At 44.5% G+C, this 20,409-nt stretch overlaps 1 protein-coding gene across 1 annotated transcript in view; it reads left to right on the top strand.

Moving 5' to 3' along the window:
- The window catches only part of LOC126234245 (uncharacterized), a 167,384-nt gene that overhangs the window by 95,722 nt on the left and 51,253 nt on the right, over window positions 1–20,409 (top strand). Inside the window, exon 2 of the mRNA XM_049942938.1 lies at window positions 18,870–19,027. Coding sequence (XP_049798895.1) covers window positions 18,883–19,027 — 145 coding nt within the window. The 5' untranslated portion in view covers window positions 18,870–18,882. The remainder of the gene's footprint in view (window positions 1–18,869; window positions 19,028–20,409) is intronic.

The following is a 20,409-nucleotide window of genomic DNA, read 5'->3' as shown; positions in this document are numbered from 1 at the left end:
TGATCGTCGAGGGGACACTGAATAGTGCACGGTACATCCAAACCGTCATCGAACCCATCGTTCTACCATTCCTAGACCGGCAAGGGAACTTGCTGTTCCAACAGGACAATGCACGTCCGCATGTATCCCGTGCCACCCAACGTGCTCTAGAAGGTGTAAGTCAACTACCCTGGCCAGCAAGATCTCCGGATCTGTCCCCCATTGAGCATGTTTGGGACTGGATGAAGCGTCGTCTCACGCGGTCTGCACGTCCAGCACGAACGCTGGTCCAACTGAGGCGCCAGGTGGAAATGGCATGGCAAGCCGTTCCACAGGACTACATCCAGCATCTCTACGATCGTCTCCATGGGAGAATAGCAGCCTGCATTGCTGCGAAAGGTGGATATACACTGTACTAGTGCCGACATTGTGCATGCTCTGTTGCCTGTGTCTATGTGCCTGTGGTTCTGTCAGTGTGATCATGTGATGTATCTGACCCCAGGAATGTGTCAATAAAGTTTCCCCTTCCTGGGACAATGAATTCACGGTGTTCTTGTTTCAATTTCCAGGAGTGTATAACGTCATCCACGAGCAGTCAACTTCGAGATGAAGAACCAGTAAATGGGAATAATTATAGATAGAAATAAAACTTAGAATACGCAAAACGGATTACGGAGCGTTTTGGGTATAGTACGCACGTAAATAGGAAGACTTTAGCGCAAAGTGGGAAGAGACGAAATCGAAACATTACTTCTAAAAAAAAAAAAAAACCAAAAAAAAACCTAATGCTAAAAACTCCCAAGCACGGTTAAAAATGTTCAAATGTACACCTCAGGACCCTGACGACATAGAACCGTTGTTCTTGGTTTTCAGAGGATTACGTAGACTATTATATCTCCTCACTACTATGTTAATGTTTCTATAAAACCTGTGAACTCAATATTATCCGCTTAGATGACTGGATAAAATTTTTGGAACCTGTGTCATTGTTTAAACATGTCGTGGTAATATGAGGAAATGATACGAAATGGTACAAATATGAATAGTCAGTAGTAGGGAAGTCGAATGGATAACTTAAATTTCTTGGGAGGATTCTGGGAAATTGTAGAGCAGCTGTAAAAGAAATACCATATGCTGCTTGATCAAAAGTATCCAGACACCTATCAGTGGATATTAAAATGGAGTATGACGACTTGAACCCTGCTGTGCGTACTTTAAATGAGGAACTGCACCTCTGGGGAGGAATGGCAGTCCGTTCTTCAAATGGTTGAAATGGCTCTGAGTACTATGGGACTTAACATCTGAGGTCATCAGTCCCCTAGAACTTAGAACTATTTAAACCTAACTAACCTAAGGACATTACACACATCCATGCCCGTGGCAGGATTCGAACCTGCGACCGTAGCGGTCGCGCGGTTCCACACTGTAGCGCCTAGAACCGCTCGGCCACAGTGGCCGGCGCAGTCCGTTCTTCCTCCAGAGCAGAAGGTAGTGAGGTCGGACGCCGGGGTCTGGAGAGCAGTCGACATTCTGACTCATACCAAACGTGTTCAGCTGGGTTCAGGTCGAGACTCTGGACAGGTCATTCTGTTTAAGGAATGTTACTGTCCACAGACCATTGCCCCACAGATGTTGCTTTGTGACAAGGTACATTGTCTTGACGATACGAACAGTCATCGCCTGTGACCTCTTCCTCTACTGTACGCTGACTTGAGATGACTGGGTGTTTGTGTTGTCCTCAACATTTCATCATCATTCCTGAAAGTGGCAAGATTGGACTGAGCATAGGTTGGGAATTTGTACGGATGCTGATAACCGCGCAGTTGAGCGCCCAACAAACCAAACATCATCATCATCATCATCATCATCATCATCATCTACTGTACGCGGGACACAGTACTGTAAAATATGCTTCTGAACTGAGCGTTTTCTTAGTCACAGTTAGGAGTCCACACCCTAACCACAAAAAACACTCCCCACACCTTTACTGGCTGCATCATCTCCTCCGTACCTCACTGTTGGCGCTACACGAGGCAGGCGTTCGTCAAACCCAGACCCTTCCATCGGTTTGCCACAGGCTACGGCGTGATTCATCGCTCCAAATCACTCGATTCCAGTTATTCACTGTCAATTGTCGTTGCTCTTTACACTATGTCAAGTGTCGCTTATGGTTGACCACATACATGTGTGGCTTTGAGGGTCTGTTCGAGCGTTGGACCCCATTCTTTCTAACTCTCTATGCATATTCATTCTGCTAGCTGGCCAGGCGCTACCACTGTGGATCTCACGAGTGATTCCTTCCACTGATTTCATCCGATTTTTTACTACCAGCCACTGGAATGCTCGACGGCTCCTGTTCATCAGTGCAAGAGGTCAGTCTGGTGTTGGTTTAGTTGCGGTTGTAGCTTCACGTTTCCACTTCACAGTCACATCACCAGCAGTCCACTTGCACAGTTTATGGAGGGTTGAAATGTCCCTGATGGATCTGTTAGTCAGGTGACATCCAATCACCTACGCATGTTTAAAGTCACTGGGTTCTCCCGACAGACCCTTTCTTCCGTTACTAACAAAACAATACTCCACTCTTCCCTTTGTACTGCTCTCGTGACATCTAGTCATTTCCGCATTACACAGGGGTGGCCGAATACTTTTTGACAGAGAGTGTACAAGACGATAGTGTGACCTACTCTAGAGTTTTCTCATGTAGTTTTGACAGTCTACATCGAGGACATGAACCATGGACCTCGCCGTTGGTGGGGACGCTTGCGTGCCTCAGCGATACAGATAGCCGTACCATAGGTGAAACCACAACGGAGGTGTGTCTGTTGAGAAGCCAGACAAACGTGTGGTTCCTGAAGATGGGCAGCAACCTTTTCAGTAATTGCAGGGGCAATAGTCTGGATGATTGACTGATCTGGCCTTGTAACAGCCGGCCGGTGTGGCCGTGCGGTTCTAGGCGCTTCAGTTTGGAACCGCGTGACCGCTACGGTCGCAGGTTCGAATCCTGCCTCGGGCATGGATGTGTGTGATGTCCTTAGGTTAGTTAGGTTTAATTAGTTCTAAGTTCTAGGGGACTGATGACCACAGATGTTAAGTCCCATAGTGCTCAGAGCCATTTGAACCATTTGAAGCCTTGTAACATCAGCCAAAACGGCCTTGCTGCACTGGTACTGTAAACGGCTGAAAGCAAAGGGAAACTACAGCCGTAATTTTTCCCGAGGGCATGCAGCTTTACTGTATGGTTAAACGATGATCGCGCCCTCTTGGATAAATTTTCCGGAGGTAAAATAGTCCCCCATTTGGGTCTCCGGGAGGGGACTACTCAGGAGGATGTTACCAGGAGAAATAAAACTGGCGTTCTACGGATCGGTGCGTGGAATGTCAGATTCCATAATCGGGCAGGTAGGTTAGAAAATGTAAAAACGGAAATGAATAGGTTAAAGTTAGATGTGGGGGGAATTAGTGACGTTCAGTGGCAGCAGGAACAAGACTTCTGGTCAGGTGACTACAGCGTAATAAATACAAAATCAAATATGGGTATTGCAGGAGTAGGAACGCGGGTAAGCTACTACGAACACCATAGTGAACGCATTGTTGTAGCCAAGATAGACATGTAGCCCGCGCCTACCACAGTAGTACAAGTGTTTATGCTGACTAGTTACGCATAGGATGAAGAGATTGAAAAAATGTATGGTGCAACAAAAGAAATTTTTCAGATACTTGTGCTTGTGGAACGTATGGCAATTCCCCTATGGGTGACTGCTCGTGTGCCGCGAAGAACTCTGCTGGCAGATGCAAGCTCGCTCCCTAAACAAATTGTGCCGTGGACGACCCGTAAATCGGGTTTATAGGCAGTTCGTAATCTCAGCAGAACCAATGACAAAGCCAAGAGTCAACTGTCCGTATGGAACAACATCGCGGCTTTTACGGTTCGATGACAATGTTCGATCTTTCTATTACTTGCTGGGTGGTAGGCGGTTGTGGGGCGATGCCGGAATCCTCACAGTCTGCGCAGCGTTATGAATATGACTCTTCAAAGTGGCGTCCCTCGTCCTTGGTCCCATACAAATGGCAACCAAACCACGCTATCCATATAGCCAGGAAGATTGATGCTACCGTCTCTGCTGATATGTACGACAGTGGCACTGCTTCGGCCCATCTTGTACATAGGTCTTTGGCCGTTAGCCCACAGCAAAACCCTTCCGACGGTGGCAGTGGTCCAACGACGTCTAAGTGGACGTGTGCGTATCCTTATATCGTCAGTGGGAAATGCCCTACCCGTTTGTGGACGTAGGTCTCGCTTTGCAGCTCTGGCACGCTGTTCGCGTCTTCGTCCATCTACAACAGTCCCTCCTCATGTCCGGCCACAGAAACTGGTCTGTCATGAGCTTCACTGGAGCGTTAGTACTCAGGTGGGCTAGCCCATGAGTACTGTCGGAGAACGACTTCCGCAGTCCGACGAGGACAAACGGCCATGGTTTTTCTTTTGAGACATACGAGGTGCGGCTAGAAAAAAACCGGACTGATGCTGGAAAAAACATTTATTTACAATTATTTACAATTTCATGTTATCTCCTTCAATGCACTCTCCTCCTCGGTCTCTACACCGCTCCATACGAATTTTCCACTGTTCATAGCAATGCTGCAGATCATTTTCGGTAAGTCCATACATTACTTCCGTCGCTTTTTCTTTTACTGCTTCAGCAGTCTCAAATCTAGTTCCTTTCAAAGCTGACTTGACTTTAGGGAAAAGAAAAAAGTCACAGGGGGCCAAATCAGGTGAGTAGGGTGGATGATCTAAGATGGGAATGTTGTGTTTTGCCAAAAACGTCTTCACTGACAACGCACTGTGAGCTGGGGCATTGTCTTGGTGAAGGATCCATGACTTTTTTCTCCACAAATCGTTCCATTTTCTCCGTACTCGCTCACGTAGGGTAGCCAGGACGCTAATGTAGTAATGCTGATTCACTGTTTGTCCCTCTGGTACCCAATCAATGTGCACAATCCCTTTGATGTCAAAAAAGACAATCATCATTGCCTTGAATTTCGATTTTGACATTCGTGCTTTTTTTGTCGTGGAGAACCAGGAGTTTTCCAATGCATCGATTGGCGTTTGTTTCGGGATCGTAAGTAAAAAACCACGATTCATCGCAAGTAATAACATTTTGTAAGAAGGTGGGATCACTTTCAATGTTTTCCAGGATGTCAGAACAAATCATTCTTCGGCGTTCCTTCTGTTCAATTGTGAGACACTTTGGAACCATTTTTGAACACACTTTGTTCATGTTGAAACTTTCATGAAGAATCTGCCTAACACTTTCCTTGTCAACTCCTGTTAACTCAGACACTGCTCTGATTGTTAAACGGCGATCTTGTCGAACAAGTTTACCGATTTTTTTCAATGTTTGCATCAGTTTTTGCTGACAATGGTCTGCCAGTGCGAGTGTCATCACTGGTGTCTTCGCGGCCATCATTAAATCGTTTAAACCACTCAAACACTTGTCTTCGCGATAAACAATCATCGCCGTACACTTGTTGTAACATTACAAACGTTTCACTTGCAGATTTTCCTAGTTTGAAACAAAATTTGATGTTAACACGCTGTTCTTTCTGTACACTCAACATTTTCCGACACACAGACAAAACGTCAACTACTTAAAACAGACGCCACGGGCAGACTGAGTGCAGGAGGCAGATGAAACTCGAGCAGTAGGCGGAGCGAGAGTTACGTGACAGGCCACGCGACTTTCAGCCTTATTTCATTCGTTTTATTGTTTCACCAGTACTAGTCCGGTTTTTTTCTAGCCACACCTCGTAGTACCAAACTTCGGCTGGCGTACCTGAGGCAGTACTTGCTTAGATGCAGTATCGTAGAAACGTTTTGCTGGTCTCTTTGAGCTGAAATTCAAGCGTTTGTGCCCTTGCTAATTGTTCGTAATCAATCTTCTGGGAGATAGCCTTCACCCCGGACAAGAGATCAGCAACGACGTTCTCTGCACCACTAACGTGTCGCAAGTTCATGGTAAACTGGGCGATAATCTCCAACTGCCTGAATTACCGTGAGTAGCAGGTGAGTTCATTCCTGCTGAATGCGAACTTGATCTTTTTGTTATTGGTACAAACTCTGAATGCTGTAGCTTCCACATACGGGCGAAAGTATCTCACTGCCTCATACATTGCTTAATTGTGCCTAAGGAACAGGGTGTGCCAACAGGGTTGCCTTCCTCAGGCTGGGTTTGACTTGCTGGGATGCCTTCTGCATTTTGAGAGTCCATTTCAGAGGTCGTCGGCCTGTCGCGTCTCTGCAGTAAAACTAATTTGATAAATTGTATAAAAACATAATTTTGCAGCATAGTGTTGTACACATTACAGCAGAAACGTTGTCTTTTGGATATAATGCTGTTAGTTTCTAAAGCCAATTACACAGTTTGTAATATTTCTGTTAATAAATTGTGGTAATTACAAAAACATGCATAGGAATAATAAAAACACAGTTTATTAACGAACGGAATTCCCACAAGTACAATTTTGGACACTACAGCAGTGACTACTGAAAACCCTGAAAAGGCTACAAACGCAGTGTTGTGAAAGAACGCATTTAAATCCTCCAATCACTGTCAGCATCGTCAAGATAGTTTCTGTTGGTGATAGCGCTTTTTGGCAGATTCTTACAAAATTCATGGGAAACGCTAGGTGCATGAAGTACTAGAGAAACTAGGTCACTGAATTTCCGTTGGGACTGCTGGCTTCAGTGATAAGCGTTTTGGAAATCTAGGCGTACCATTTTACAATCTTCCACGCCTCCTGTACATTCCGTTCAGGTCAGTTGTGTTGAACTCGCCATCAAATTGTGTTTTTAAGTAAACCATTCCGATCGTAAAACGTAAACTTTCACGGCCGGAAATGTCAGAATCAATAAAATGTTCGCTGTGGTTGAATGGACTGCACTGTAAAACCCGACGTTTCGTCCTCATCTGCGGAGGGCATTTTCAAGGGGGATCGTAGCATTGTCGAATGTCCGATTCACACCGTGGCTCGCTACTGACTACAGCAAAATTCCGCTTCCGCGCAGTGGCGTGACGCTACATGTTTTGAATGCGCGAGTGCAATTGGCCGTTGTCGACTGCCGTCGTCCGCTGTTGATAACATCCCATGGTGGAAGCCTGGTACACATCTTCTTCGGCAACGGAATCGAAATTTCATTCAATTTCACGCCCTCCTCCTACCTATTGAAATTCCTGGGGTATGTTGCAATCTCTGTGGTCTCTCTGTATAGGCTTTCATGGTATCCGCTTGTAGCTGCCAGTACTTGAGTCCTATCGAAATAAATGTGGTGGCGTCCTGGCTGTAAAGCATGTTCCGCAACAGCTGATCTGTCAACCTCCCCTCTATTGCAATTACCCTTGAGCTCTTCGAGTCGTTCTTTGACAGTTCTTTTTGTAGTACCCACGTGCATCTCCCCACAACTACACGGAATCCTTCAAACTCCAGCTTTTTCCTGCAGTTGGCGAGCATGCTTGGCCGATCTTAGGTGATCTTGTGTCTTCCGCGTGGGTGTGTAAATTACCGCGACGTTCCAATTTCTCAAGATTATTCCTATGCGTCCTTAATGAGTGGCAGGAAAACTTTCGATGTAACCGGAACTTCAGCATCACTATGATTTCTACGCGGTAGTCTCAACGCTCTTTGTGGTGTCACTGCCAGACACCACACTTGCTAGGTGGTAGCTTAAATCGGCCGCGGTCCATTAGTACATGTCGGACCCGCGTGTCGCCACTGTGTGATCGCAGACCGAGCGCCACCACACGGCAGGTCTCGAGAGACGTACGAGAACTCGCCCCAGTTGTACGACGACGTTGCTAGCGACTATACTGACGAAGCCTTTGCTCTCATTTGCCGAGAGACAGTTAGAATAGCCTTCAGCTAAGTTAATGGCTACGACTTAGCAAGGCGCCAATTGTATCAGTGCATGTATCTTACGAGTCTCATTTGTATAGTCAAGAGAGATGTACCAAAGGAAGCATTAAAAGTTAAGTATATTCCAAAGCTACGTATTTTCTTTATAGCAGTCATAACTTATCCTGTTCCAGACTTGACGCCAGTCGGCGTGTGTGTACGCGTGCCTTTCGGCTTCCTCCTCAGTGTGGCGTGACTAGCTTGTTACGCCACAACACTCTTTTCATCTCGGCGAACGAATAACCATTATTGAGCAATGCACTGGTGAGCTATTTTAATTCTGCGTCCAATCTGGTTCACTGATTTTCCTTGCTCTGTCAGCCAACGTTTTTATGACGTCTCGCTTTTGTTACGGGTGGAGGTTCGAATCCCGATGTAGGTAACGCCCTGTAGGTAACGGCCTGTGTGCGTGGGTTTTCGGTAAACTGTATGGCCCAAACTATCATCTTCTTTCTTGAAGATTAGTACATCAAGAAAATTAAATGCCGCGCGGTGAGAGGCGCCATGTCACTGACTGCGCGACCACTACCGTCCGAGGTTCGAGTATTAGTGTGTGTGTTGTTCTTAGCATAAATTAGTTTAAGTTCGTTTAAGTAGTGTGTAAGTCTAGGGATCGGTGACCTCAGCAGTCTTGTCCCTTAGAGATTCAAACAGATTTGAGGGTTTGAGAAAATTTGATCTTCCGCCTGCCTCCTCTTCCTTGGTAAACTGAATCTTCGTATTGAACCTGTTCAGATGTTTGTGAAAACGATCCAGTTCCTCCCTGCCACGCCGCCACAGAACAGACCTATCGTCCACGTAACGGAAACAGACATTCGGTTTCTTGTTCGCAGTTTCCACTGCCTGATCCTTGAATTTTTCCATAAAAAGTTCGCTATGACCGGGCTTGTGGGGCTCTCCATCCGTCTGTTCATAGAACTCTTAGTTCCATTCGAAATACGTGGTTGTGAGGTAATATTTTAACAGTTCTGCAACATCGGGAGGAAAAATCCGATTCACCTGTTGCAACACTTCATTGACTGGGACTATAGTGAACAGCGGTACCACGTCAATACTAACTACTATGTAGCCGCGCGGAGTGGATGCGCGGTTTGAGGTGCTATGTCCCGGATTGCGCGGCCCCTCCCGCCGGAGGTTCGAGTCCTCCCTCGGGCATGGGTGTGTGTGTTGTTCTTAGCATAAGTTAGTTTGAGTAGTGTGTAAGTCTAGGGACCGATGACCGCAGCGGTTTGGTCCCTTAGGAATTCACACACATTTTTTTGAACTAATATGTCCTCTGGCTGTACCACTATGCCGTTTAATTTACATATAAAATGTGTCGAATTCTTTATATACGTATATCTGAAGAAGATGTGTACCAGGCTTCCACCATGGGATGTTAGCAATAGCGGACGACGGCAGTTGACAACGGCCAATTGCGCTCGCTTATTCAAAACATGTAGCGTCACGCCACTGCGCGGAAGCGAAATTTTGCTGTAGTCAGTAGCGAGCCAGGGTGTGAATCGGACAATCAACAAAGCTACGACCCCCCTTGAAAATGCCCTCCGCAGATGAGGACAAAACGTAGTGTTTTAAAGTGAATTCCATTCGACCACGGCATATTAGCCCGGATCATTTTATTAACTGTGAAATCATTCCGATGTTTTCCTGCCGTATATGGATGAGTGTGTACATAGGTCAATAGGAGAACCTTCTCTTTCTCAACATTTTTCCCTTGAATTAATGGGGCATTTTTTCCTATAAAGATATATTAAATTGTTTTAAACCTTCTTGTTCCATGTAGAGCACCCTCACTTCAATTGTTGCCGGTACCCAGGTGTCTGGATCGCCACGTTGTTTACTTTCTTGCGTTTCCTTTCTGTTAATGCATGCATGGTGTCGGTATCCTTATGTTTGCGTCCTTTCACAAGGTAATTCATATAAACACGTTTTATCTGCGGATATTTCTGCATAATAAAGAAGAAAGACATGATACGGATAATATTGTTATTTTGGCTATAGCAATTACGTGACTGTAGTGTCATTTCCTTCTCATCCGAAGTAGGGACTACACTTTACAGCCATTTTAAAATAACTGATGAGATTTCTCCCCACTTCTACCAGCTTTACTTTCATCCCACATCATGCAGTGATCTCTGTTGTCAGATGAATCAAACCGGGTGTAACTCAGTGTCCACAGCTTACGTTTGTAAAAGCTTATCCCATCGTTAACAGTGGTGTAGGCAAGTATTTTTGCAGATCGCCAGTAAGAACTTTATGTGTGACGTTTGTTTTCGATATTTTCGTACCCTCATTTTTTAGACTGTACCTTCTCTTTGACTCTGTAAGGTGTGAGTCATATACAGCAGTAGTTTGTTCCTGAATGTGTGGATTCAACAGTTGTTTTTAAATCTGACTGGAAAATATTCAATCTGCGGTGGCTTGGAAGAAAGTTTACATTCCTTATCAGAAAGTTCGTTATGTATGTTATTGCCTCTGCAGTCCTGTACATATAAGTTGTACATTTTCTTTTATCTCATTCGGGACCATGGTGCTTATGTTGGGATTTTTTCCCTAGCATAGTGGCTCTCATAGCAAGAGGTGGAAGAAATATGTTGAATATCGTTTACACAATTCTATTCTAGCCTTTTGTTTATTGGGATGTTCCTTCCTCTCTGATCAGTTTTAACAGTATGCCGCCGTTGACGGTCTTTTCGACAATGCACCACTACATTATTTGAAATGGCAAGGGTGTTCAAAAACATCACGATACGCACTTTTATTTTGGTATTATTAATTATAAGACATTGGTGCAAAATATTTTCTTTTCATTTTTTGGGAATATTTGATCTTTTTCTTGCACGTCCGGTAGGGCTACTGTTTACGCAAGATAAAATAAATTGCCTTTTTATATCAAAAGTGTTTCCTTTGTTCCAATTTGCTTTAAAAATACCCGGTCTGTCAACGTCAGATAACCTCTGGTTTCATAACATTAGCACCTATAGTTTTACCTTTTTTGTTGATCTACTCCCCAACTGCAGCTGATTTTTGCTTACATATATTGCACATCCAGGCGTCAGGGTTTCTCATCCTCATACTTCCCTTTTGTACAATAGATGTATTTTTTAACCTATCAGTGGGAGTCTTGGTTCCTAGGAGTTAACCCGTTTAACTCGTCCTAATTTATTAGGCATAAGTGATTCTCCGAAACGTCAGCCGTTTCCCTTTTTTTTAGTTCCGCTGCCATTATTATTCAGTAATTTTCTTTCTTTCTTTGTATGACGTAGAGGCGTTAAAAATTAGATTCTAAGGAGCTCACATTTTTGTTTGATACATAATCTTCGTCCATGCCCGAAACATTATCTTTGTTGTTCCATAATCCATGGTCCCCCCCCCCCTCCCCCTCACCACCCTCCCGCATACCTTGTTCTTTGAGTTTCACACGTGGCGTGTGAATCTGGTAAGCTCAAAGAAGCAAATAATAACAAACAATCGAAATACATTCAATTTTACATTAAAAAGATAATGAGTTAATGATTAGTAGACCTAAGTGAAATGGAAAGAAGTTTAAGAACGTACGTGTGGGTTGCAAGATATACGGTGAAAAGGCTAAACTCTGACAGAGAAAGCTGCATCTCGAGAGTAACATTAGTTGAGGATACACAATGAAACAATAAAGCAAACTTAATGATTGTTGAAATGAAAAGCATCTGTAAACAGACTCGTAATGTTCAAGTAATAATGTTCAACTCCCGTTTATATATATACTCTTTGTAGTTTATGCTTCTGAACACCGGTAAAAGCCTCTTACCTGTACTGCTCGATCAACTCGCATTCTCAGAGTTTGACACAAGCAAATTTAATATTTTTCTTCCACGAGAATTGTGTTTAGGCCCCATTTCTAACCAAAAACTATGTACAAAATCAAAGTAACGGGTAATTATTACATCAAAGGTTATCACATCACTATGATATGACAAGACGGTTAGCTGCGTAGCTCCCATTCCATCCGCTAGTCTTCTAAACTTTCCGGTTACAGAGAGTTGCTTTACACCTCTATATACGAGGCGATATTCCACATCTAGGATATGAGGTCGTACAATAGGACTACAGGAAACTACATGTTCCTTCTGCGATACTGCAGAAAGACTTGGCAGGAATGTAGCCACTGTACGTGATTGCCGGCAGCGGCGGTCACAGGAACGTAACGTTCACAAGAAGACCGGGCTGCGGACAGCCACGTGGCACAACCGGGAGGGAAGACCGTCGTGTTCATCACATGGCTCTGATGCATCGTACTGCATCTGCAATTTGAGCACTGGTTCGCACCACAATGACACAACGAAGTGTTATAAATTGGTTACTTCAAGGAGAGCTCCGAGCCTGATGTCCTTTAGCGTACATTCCACTGACGCAACCACCACCATTTGCGACTTCATTGGTGTCAAGCGAGAGCGCATTGGAGGGCAGGGTGGAGGTCTATTTGGCTTTCTGACGAAAGCTGGTTCTGCCTCGGTGCCAGTGATGGCCGTGTTTTGGTTAGAATGAGGCCAGTTGGGGGCCTGCAACCAACCTGTCGGCTCGTTAGACACACTGGACCTACACCTGAGGTTATGTTCTGGGATGCTATTTCGTATGACATCAGGAGGTCTCTTGTGTTTATCCCGCGCACTGTGACTGCAAGTTTGTATGTCGGCCTGGTGATTCGACCGATTGTGCTGCCATTCATGAATGGCATTCCAGGGTGTGTTTTCCAACAGGATAACGCTCGTCCACATAGCGCTGTTTTAAACCACCATACTCTTCAGAGTGTCATCATATTGCCCTGGCCTCTCGATCACCAGATCTGTCCCTAGTCGAACACAAATGGAACGTCATCAGACGATAACTCCAGCGTCGCCTACAACCAGCATTAACCATCCCTGTGTTGACCGACCAAGGGCAACAGGCATTGAACTCCATCCCCCCCCCCCCCCACAAAAAAAATAATAATAATGTTCAAATGTGTGTGAAATCTTATAGGACTTAACTGCTAAGGTCGTCAGTCCGTAAGCTTACACACTACTTAACGTAAATTATCCTAAGGACAAACACAGATACCGATGCCCAAGGGAGTACTCGAACCTCCGCAGGGACAACTCCATCGCACAAACTGACGTACAGCATCTGTACAGCATAATGCGTGCACGTTTGCATGCTTGAATTCATCATTCAGTTATTAATGTACCAACATTTCACATTTGCAGTGGCTTATCTTGCGCTTCCATGAACCTCTAATCTTGTAAAGTTAATCACTTAAATATGTCACCTAGACAAATGTATTCCCGAAATTCCATTACTCTACATTAAATGTTTTTTGGTGTTGCAATTTCCTTTCAGTCAGCGTAAAATGACTTAGACAACCTGACAAGTAAAGACAATCGAAATTAGTTGCGGTTGGGAAGTTACACCTTTTAGGAACTTGTAAGTTTATATTGAAATAATAAACAACACTAAAATCTCGTCATCCGATAACTGAAAATCATCCCATTCGGACGTATCTTGATTGTCCATAAATCAGGCAAAATGTAACGAATATTTGTGCGTAGATTTAGATGCTTTCCGTACATCGTTTAAGAAAGAGCTGGGATGATTACTTTCAAAAGAACATCGCCAATTTCCTTCGCTGGCTTTCCTCATTCCAAGTTTGTGCTTCGTCTGTATTAAATTCGTCGTCCACTTTTCATCTTAATTTTCCATCATTACTCTCCTGCTATCTAATTGCAGAAGACGGAAGCTCGCTACAGCTATTGGCAGTTGACCCTCAGCAGAAATAAACTTAATGTATTGCGCATAAATATGTCGAAAAACGTATTATTCGAATACCCGACCGACATTCGAAGTGCAGGATTCTGAAACTGGAGCAATCGGCACAATCTCGCTAGCAGTACAGTCTTCTGTTTCTCAGCGTCATGGTCTCTAATTGAGTCCATGTGTCATATTTCATGGCCACGTCAATTTAGGAGTGATTTTCTAACAACTATTCTCATCAACTAGAAAGTGATATGGTTATCTAAAACCAGCATATCGAACTCCCGACATGGCTGCATAGTAATCGCAGTGCAAGTACATTTTATTTCGATCATTTGCTCGGTCTAGTGAGAAGAATTACGAGAAGTTTACAACCCAAATATGATATACTGTGAGTGATAATTCATATGAAACGCATGTACGCATGGTATTAGTACACTGAGGGAATAAAATCTCAACACCAAAAATAATTAATACAGAGTAAAGAAAATTTCGGAAATTCATTTGTCTAGATAACACACGTGGGTTGTAACTTAAAAAATGGCAACTATTTATTCACAACCGATGCAAAAAGAGTTACATGTTTGCACCTGTTACTGTTCTTCAAAGTAGTCACCAGCGTTGTGTAGAACCCGTTGCCAGCGATGAGGAAGGCGTAGTATACCGTTAGCACAGCCTGTTCTGTTGATGGTGCGGATGGAGCTGTCTACTGCCTGTCGAATCTCTGGAACAGTTCTGAAGCGAATGCCACGAAGTGGTTCCTCCATCTTCGGAATCAAATCAAAGTCACAAGGACTTAAGTCCGGGGAGTATGGTGGATGGTACATTACTTCCCAGTCCCATCGACCGAACAGAGCGGCCACAGATTGCGCTGTATGCGCCCGCGCATTTGGGTGGGGTGCGCAGAAAGTGTCGATACGTCCTTCGCAAAGCTCGTCGCAGGTGACGGTTCAAAAACGAACAGTAATACTGTGCATTTGATTCCGAAGATGAAGGAACAACTTCGTGGCATTCGCTTCAGAACTGTTCCAGAGATTCGACAGGCAGTATACCGCTCCATCCGCACCATCAACAGAAGAGGCTCTGCTAACGGTATATTACTCCTTCCACATCACTGGCAACGGGTTCTACACAACGCTGGTGACTACTCTGAAGGACAGTAACAGGTGCAAACACGTAACTCTTTTGTATCGCTTGTGAACAAATATTTGCCACTTTTTAAGTTCCAACCCTCTTTTTTAAGTGATTAACATTGCAAGATCACAGCTTAATGAAAGCGTGAGATAAGCCATTGCAAATTTGAAATGCTGGTACACCGCCAGAATGTTGAATGAAAGCATGCAAACGCGCATACGTTGTGTTGTGCAGGTGCCGTACGTGAGTTTGTGGGATGGAGTTCCATACCTGTTGCACTTGGTGGTTCAGTACACGGTCAGTTAATGCTGTTTGTGGAAGACGCTGGTGTTGTCCTACGGTGATGTCACCCTGTTGGAAAACATCCCCTCGAATGCTGTTCATAAATGGCAGCATAATAGAGCGAATCACTAGACTGAAGGACAAATCTTCAGCCTGAGTGCGTGGGATAACGACGAGAGGCCTCTTGGTGCCATACGTAATCGCACACCAAACCATGACTCAAGCTGTAGGCCCAGTGTGTCTTGCTCGCACACAGGTTGGTTGCAGAGTCTCAACTGGTCTACTACTAATCGACATAAGGCTATCACTAGCACCGAGGAAGAACCAGGTTTCATCCCCCAATGGGCTCTCGATTGCCGCCACTGAGGCCGCAAATGGAGGTCGCATGGGGCCATTGGAATGGACGCTACAGCAGGGCGTCAGTGACGAAGCTGTACTTTGTAACATACCCGTGCCCCCCCCCCCCCCGCCCCCCACCACCGCCACCAGCTTTACTATAATATTCGATACCCGGAATTTGTAGCCGGGTATCGGTACTTTCTGTTACACAAAGAATAAAAATCATGCCACTATGACACCTTTTCCTGTTATGTAATTGTACTATATACACTCCTGGAAATTGAAATAAGAACACCGTGAATTCATTGTCCCAGGAAGGGGAAACTTTATTGACACATTCCTGGGGTCAGATACATCACATGATCACACTGACAGAACCACAGGCACATAGACACAGGCAACAGAGCATGCACAATGTCGGCACTAGTACAGTGTATATCCACCTTTCGCAGCAATGCAGGCTGCTATTCTCCCATGGAGACGATTGTAGAGATGCTGGATGTAGTCCTGTGGAACGGCTTGCCATGCCATTTCCACCTGGCGCCTCAGTTGGACCAGCGTTCGTGCTGGACGTGCAGACCGCGTGAGACGACGCTTCATCCAGTCCCAAACATGCTCAATGGGGGACAGATCCGGAGATCTTGCTGGCCAGGGTAGTTGACTTACACCTTCTAGAGCACGTTGGGTGGCACGGGATACATGCGGACGTGCATTGTCCTGTTGGAACAGCAAGTTCCCTTGCCGGTCTAGGAATGGTAGAACGATGGGTTCGATGACGGTTTGGATGTACCGTGCACTATTCAGTGTCCCCTCGACGATCACCAGTGGTGTACGGCCAGTGTAGGAGATCGCTCCCCACACCATGATGCCGGGTGTTGGCCCTGTGTGCCTCGGTCGTATGCAGTCCTGATTGTGGCGCTCACCTGCACGGCGCCAAACACGCATACGACCATCATTGGCACCAAGGCAGAAGCGACTCTCATCGCTGAAGACGACACGTCTCCATTCGTCCCTCCATTCACGCCTGTCGCGACACCACTGGAGGCGGGCTGCACGATGTTGGGGCGTGAGCGGAAGACGGCCTAACGGTGTGCGGGACCGTAGCCCAGCTTCATGGAGACGGTTGCGAATGGTCCTCGCCGATAGCCCAGGAGCAACAGTGTCCCTAATTTGCTGGGAAGTGGCGGTGCGGTCCCCTACGGCACTGCGTAGGATCCTACGGTCTTGGCGTGCATCCGTGCGTCGCTGCGGTCCGGTCCCAGGTCGACGGGCACGTGCACCTTCCGCCGACCACTGGCGACAACATCGATGTACTGTGGAGACCTCACGCCCCACGTGTTGAGCAATTCGGCAGTACGTCCACCTGGCCTCCCGCATGCCCACTATACGCCCTCGCTCAAAGTCCGTCAACTGCACATACGGTTCACGTCCACGCTGTCGCGGCATGCTATCAGTGTTAAAGACTGCGATGGAGCTCCGTATGCCACGGCAAACTGGCTGACACTGACGGCGGCGGTGCACAAATGCTGCGCAGCTAGCGCCATTCGACGGCCAACACCGCGGTTCCTGGTGTGTCCGCTGTGCCGTGCGTGTGATCATTGCTTGTACAGCCCTCTCGCAGTGTCCGGAGCAAGTATGGTGGGTCTGACACACCGGTGTCAATGTGTTCTTTTTTCCGTTTCCAGGAGTGTAATACTATGAATGATATTTAAACAAAATTTACAAATAATTAAATAATATGTAAATATGTAACATAATAATCACTATGAACCATCAAAATTTACTCATAACTATAATAATCAGTATGTAATTCATTTGATTAGAAGTAGTTATAAATGTTAGAATCGTTATTACTTTCGTTAATTAGCTGCAATTAGATCTCGAACGTTCAGTTTGGAAAAAGTTTTTGTAAATCGATCAAAAAGCAAGAACCAAATTTAAATTCACGTAATTCCAAGTGACATGTAATTTCAAACCCAAATTTGTAAACCAGAATTAACACCATTACTAAAATAATTAATTGATCATTGTTAGTAAATGTAATTAACTCAATTACTTACGTTTGGATGCATATTTCAAAGTTATGAGCCATTATAGAGGTTAAACAACTTGTGTATATATTACGTAAATGTTAGCAATATTTTCCGATCGATAACTGATTTGTATTTATTAAATTAATGAAACGCATTATTGTAAAAAAAGTCATATTTAATTTTCAATCTTAAATTGTGCAATTTCTGACCTAAAACTCATCTGTAATGAACTAATATTTTATACTGTAAGTAATCTGATTGTCAACCTTTTGTATATTTGTAACTTTTAATTGTAACTATTAATTTCACGATGGTGTAATAATTGAAGTAATGAACACTCATTGTTTGGAATATATATAAGCAAACGCGGCAATGCAGCGTCAGTTCGCCTAGGGGTGCATTTTGTAGTCAAGTCTTTTCGGTCAGTAAGTCAGTCTGTCAGCTGTTGCATTGTCAAAGAGACAATATGTTAAGTTTGATGTATTCTGTAATGACTTCGGAAAAATGTTGTCATCAACAAACAAACCTCCGCAAATTTTATGACCTGGAGTTATAATTAGAAGGAATCACCAGCTACCCGACTCGGGCAAATAACAACATAAGTACAACAAAAATACTTTGTCATGCATCGCCCTTACTTACGTTCACTCCAGTGCAAATATATGAGTAATTATATTAACGCACCGGTAAATAAATCATATGCATTCATAAAGTAAGGGGGATACCATAACTTGAAGTAACAGATTTGTAGCAGTTCGTTGTGTCCCTGTGGTGCCAACTGCTGCTCAGTCTGCTGCTGCAGAGGCGCTATGATGCGCCAGAGCCATACGCTGAACACGGTGGTCTTTCCTCTAGGTGGTGCCAAGTAGCCATCCGGGGCCCGGTCTTTTTGTAACGGTAAATTCTGATGATCACCGCTGCCAGTTATCATGTACAGTGGCTGCATTCCTGCCAAGTCTTTCTGCAATATCGCAGAAGGCACATGCAGCTTCTCGTAGCCCTACCACACGACCTGGTTCAAACGATGTGATGTGATATATTTTCGTCTTTGTCGCCTTAAGGGCTTTGTTGGTTGACATCAACTCACCACGCCCAATATCAAAGGTAACCAATGCTCACGACCATTACAGCGTATATTTAAAACGAATCTGATTTGGATCCTCATAGTGGTGCTACGAGAGTCACTTTTACGCGACTGGCAACTTTCGGATGTAGAAACATGCCTACCGACTTTTGTTTATATCGCACAACTCCATCTCGGTGGTGAGGGTTTTTTTTTTTCGTCAGCGCATATTATTCCACTAACAAAGGTGTAAAGATATAATTTTCTATCTACTCAAGTCCCCCAATAGTTATTGAAGGCTTTTTACGTTACAGGTTTCTGGCAGAGATGCAGCTTAAAACCGTTGCGGCATGGTTGCTCGTCACGACTGCAGTGGTTTTAGTGGTGGCCGCAGGGGAGAGACACGATCCAGCCACCATGAGCAAGAGCCTCCTCAACCGCGTCTTGGACCACCTCTCCGGAAGAACTATCCGTGAGTAAATACCGGTGTTGCGTATTTATTGTAGAAACTCCTTTCTGTCGGCGATACACTCCTGCTCTGTATGCGTAGTATCGACAGCACCAACAGCACATTTACACAATAGTCGGTGTGGTGTAGAACTAGTTACCGTGAACCGTTGTACAAATTTTGCAGCTCTTTACCTTGCCGTGGAAACAAAAAAAAGCATCATCATTTTACGGAAACTGATTTCCTCTCCAATAACTTTCATCACGATACTTCTCGAAACAATCCACATATATGCCTTATTACGTCTGTGATTTTTTTAGCGCTAGGTAACGCTGGTGGAGGGTTCCAACATTATCACTATGGTATCTACTGAAGCTGTTTCTGCCTCAAGGATGTTACCAGCTTTGCTCTCAGTATTGTCGCTACCGCTGCAAGTTCGTACAACCAAGTTGAATGGTTATATCACAAATTAAAGCACTTCCAGTTGTTTGATCAAAGTTTGCTGCGTGAGTGCGTAACAGTCTCGTCCCTAAACAGGCTCATATACAGAGTATGTCCTAATTGAAAGACGTAACTGGCCAGCAATTGCGTAACATAGTATATTGCTTCGGATACATTGCAGTGATCATCACTATTTTCGGATAGTGTTTGCTTAATACAATTATTTAAAATATCGTTCTTTTCTTTTAGTTTTCATTATTTGCGTATCTTAAGTGATTTAAAGCTTGCGCTCAACGAACATCTATTTGTTATTGAAGTTAGAAAAAATTATTTTACTATTATGTAGAGAATTTTACTGTACTGAACGTACGAGGTGTGGCTAGAAAAAAACCGGACTAGTACTGGTGAAACAATAAAACGAATGCAATAAGGCTGAAAGTCGCGTGGCCTGTTACGTGACTCTCGCTCCGCCTACTGCTCGAGTTTCATCTGCCTCCTGCACTCAGTCTGCCCGTGGCGTCTGTTTTAAGTAGTTGACGTTTTGTCTGTGCGTCGGAAAATGTTGAGTGTACAGAAAGAACAGCGTGTTAACATCAAATTTTGTTTCAAACTAGGAAAATCTGCAAGTGAAACGTTTGTAATGTTACAACAAGTGTACGGCGATGATTGTTTATCGCGAACACAAGTGTTTGAGTGGTTTAAACGATTTAAAGATGGCCGCGAAGACACCAGTGATGACACTCGCACTGGCAGACCATTGTCAGCAAAAACTGATGCAAACATTGAAAAAATCGGTAAACTTGTTCGACAAGATCGCCGTTTAACAATCAGAGCAGTGTCTGAGTTAACAGGAGTTGACAAGGAAAGTGTTAGGCAGATTCTTCATGAAAGTTTCAACATGAACAAAGTGTGTTCAAAAATGGTTCCAAAGTGTCTCACAATTGAACAGAAGGAACGCTGAAGAA

Source organism: Schistocerca nitens, chromosome 2 (genome assembly GCF_023898315.1).
Source record: "Schistocerca nitens isolate TAMUIC-IGC-003100 chromosome 2, iqSchNite1.1, whole genome shotgun sequence".
Lineage (NCBI taxonomy): Eukaryota > Metazoa > Arthropoda > Insecta > Orthoptera > Acrididae > Schistocerca > Schistocerca nitens.
The sequence above is the reverse complement of the archived record's forward strand: the minus strand, read 5'-3'. Positions and strand labels throughout refer to the sequence as shown.